We start from the raw sequence: 2,500 nt of genomic DNA, 5'->3' as shown, positions 1-2,500 counted from the left end.
CCAACCGCCAACTTATCCAGCATATGTTTTACGCAGCGGATGTGTGATCGTGTGCCTCCATATGTGTGTGTTTGTGTGCATCCATGTGTGTGTGTGTTTGTGTGTTACTCACAGAGGCGGACGTGTTCCTGACCGTCACACTGGGTGTTGTGGCTCTGAGGGCTCCACTCAAACCATGATAATATTTGAAGCAAATCTTCGTCTCAGCTGAGAAAAACACAGAGGCACAGAATGACATGAAGGTCAGCGCTGACACACTGATCCACGGGGTAAAGCATAACACGAAGACAATCTCTTCATACTCACACACTCGCTGCAGAAAACCAGATCACTTGCTGCTGTTATACTAATAATTACAAAATTACAGCAATTACACATCAGGACATTACCGGGAGGTTGCTAGAGTATTTAGGTGATGCTTGTGGTTGCTAAGTGGTGTTTAAAATGCTCTAGGCATTGCTAGAGTGTTCAGGTGTTGCTTGTGGTTGCTAGGGTGTAGTTAAGTGGTAAATAAGACGTGCTGGGGGTTGCTAGAGTGTTTGGGTGTTGCTTGGTGGTTGCTAGGGTGTTGAAAAGCGGTGTATATGATGTTCTGGGTGTTGCTAGAGTGTTTGTGTGTGCTACATGGTTGCTAGGGTGTTATTTAGTGGTGAATACAATGTGCTAGAGTGTTCAGGTGTTGCTTGGTGGTTGCTAAGTGGTCTATAATACGTTCTAGGCATTTTTAGAGTGTTTGGGTGTTGCTTGGTGGTTGCTAGGGTGTTGAAAAGTAGTGGATACCACGTTCTTGGCATTGCTAGAGTGTTCAAGCCTTGCCTGGTGGTTGTTAGTGGGTTGCTAAGTGGTGGTTAAGATATTATGGGGATTGCTAAAGTGTTCAGGAAGTGCTTGGTGGTCGCTAGGGTGCTGTTAAGTGGTGGATACAATGTGCTGAGGTTGCTAGAGTGTATGGGTGTTGCTTGATGGTTGCTAGGGTGTTGTTAAGGGGTGGACAAGATGTTCTGGGGCTTGCTAGAGTGTTCCTGTGTTGCTTGATGGTTGCTACGGTGTTGTTAAGGGTTGGACAAGATGTTCTGGGGACTTTTAGAGTGTTCAGGTGTTGCTTGGTGGTTGTTAAGAGTGTTGTTAAGTGGTCAATAAAATGTGCTGAGGTTGCTAGAGTGTATGGGTGTTGCTTGATGGTTGCTAGGGTGTTGTTAAGGGGTGGACAAGATGTTCTGGGGACTTTTAGAGTGTTCAGGTGTTGCTTGGTGGTTGTTAAGAGTGTTGTTAAGTGGTCAATAAAATGTGCTGAGATTGCTAGAGTGCACAGGTGTTGCTTGGTGGTTGCTAGGGCATTGTTAAGTTGTAAATAAGGTGTGCTGGGGTTTGCTAGAGTGTTTGAATGTTGCTTGGTGGTTGCTAGGGTGTTGATAAGTGGTGTATAAGAAGTCATAGGGGTAACTAAAGTGTTCAAGTGTTGCTTGGTGGTTGCTAGGGTGTTGCTAAGTGGTGGATAAGATGTTGCTAGAGTCTTCAGGTGTTGCTTGGTGGTTGCTAAGTAGTGGATAAAATGTCATGGGGTTGCTAGAGTGTTCAGAACTAGCTTGTTGGTTGCTATGGTGTTGTTAAGTGGCAAATAAGATGTGCTGGGTGTTACTAGAGTATTTGGGTGTGCTTTGTGGTTGCTAGGGTGTTGACAAGTGGTGGATAAGATGTTATGGGGTTGCTAGAGTGTTTAGGTGTTGTTTGGTGGTTGCTATGGTGTTGCTAAGTAGTGGATAAGATGTTCTGGGGGTTGCTAAAGTGTGTAGGTGTTGCTTGGTGCTTGCTAAGGTGTTACTAGGTAGTAGATAAGATGTCATGGGGTTGCTAGAGTTTTCAGAACTGGCTTGTTGGTTGCTAGGGTGTTGTTAAGTGCCAAAAAAGATGTGCTGGGGATTGCTAGAGTATTTGGATGTGCTTAGTGGTTGCTAGGGTGTTGTTAAGTGCCAAAAAAATATGTGCTGGGGGTTGCTAGAGTATTTGGATGTGCTTAGTGGTTGCTAGGGTGTTGCTAAGTGGTGGATAAGATGTTGCTAGAGTATTCAAGTGTTGCTTGGTGGTTGTTAGGGTGTTGATGATGGCCTGAGTCATTGTTATTATGTTGTTAGGTGGTGAATTGTGATGTTCTGGGTGTTGCTAAATGATGTTTAAATGTTCTGAGGGTTACTAAAGTGTTCATGTGTTGCTTGGTGGTTGCTAGGGTGTTGGTAATTGGTGGATAAGATGTTCTGGGTGTTGTTAGAGTGTTTAGGTGTTGCTTGGTATAGTTGCTATGTTGTTGGTGGATAGGATGTCCTAAATGGTTGCTAGGGTGATGCTAGATGGAGCGCAGGATGTCTGAGTTGTTGCTAAGGTGTTGTTAGGTTATTCATAGGTTGCTAGGGTGTGTGGGTGTTGAAAGTTAATGCTCGGGGTGTCACATTTTTTACTTTCTAAAACTAAACCACAGACTTTATTCAGGAGTTTGGTTGAATCT

The 2,500-nt window shown here is 44.2% G+C and overlaps 1 protein-coding gene across 8 annotated transcripts in view; it reads right to left on the bottom strand.

Moving 5' to 3' along the window:
• hecw1a (HECT, C2 and WW domain containing E3 ubiquitin protein ligase 1a) overlaps nucleotides 1-2,500 on the bottom strand; it is a 226,340-nt gene that overhangs the window by 51,004 nt on the left and 172,836 nt on the right. For all 8 annotated transcript variants that reach the window (XM_087309002.1, XM_087309006.1, XM_087309000.1 and 5 more), the window contains one exon: nucleotides 113-207. In XM_087309002.1, the coding sequence (XP_087165128.1) occupies nucleotides 113-207 (95 nt within the window). The remainder of the gene's footprint in view (nucleotides 1-112; nucleotides 208-2,500) is intronic.

The sequence above is a fragment of the Danio rerio genome, chromosome 24 (assembly GCF_052040795.2).
Source record: "Danio rerio strain M-AB ecotype USA chromosome 24, GRCz13ab, whole genome shotgun sequence".
NCBI classification, from domain to species: Eukaryota; Metazoa; Chordata; class Actinopteri; order Cypriniformes; family Danionidae; genus Danio; species Danio rerio.
This window is presented reverse-complemented; position numbering and strand designations above follow the sequence as displayed.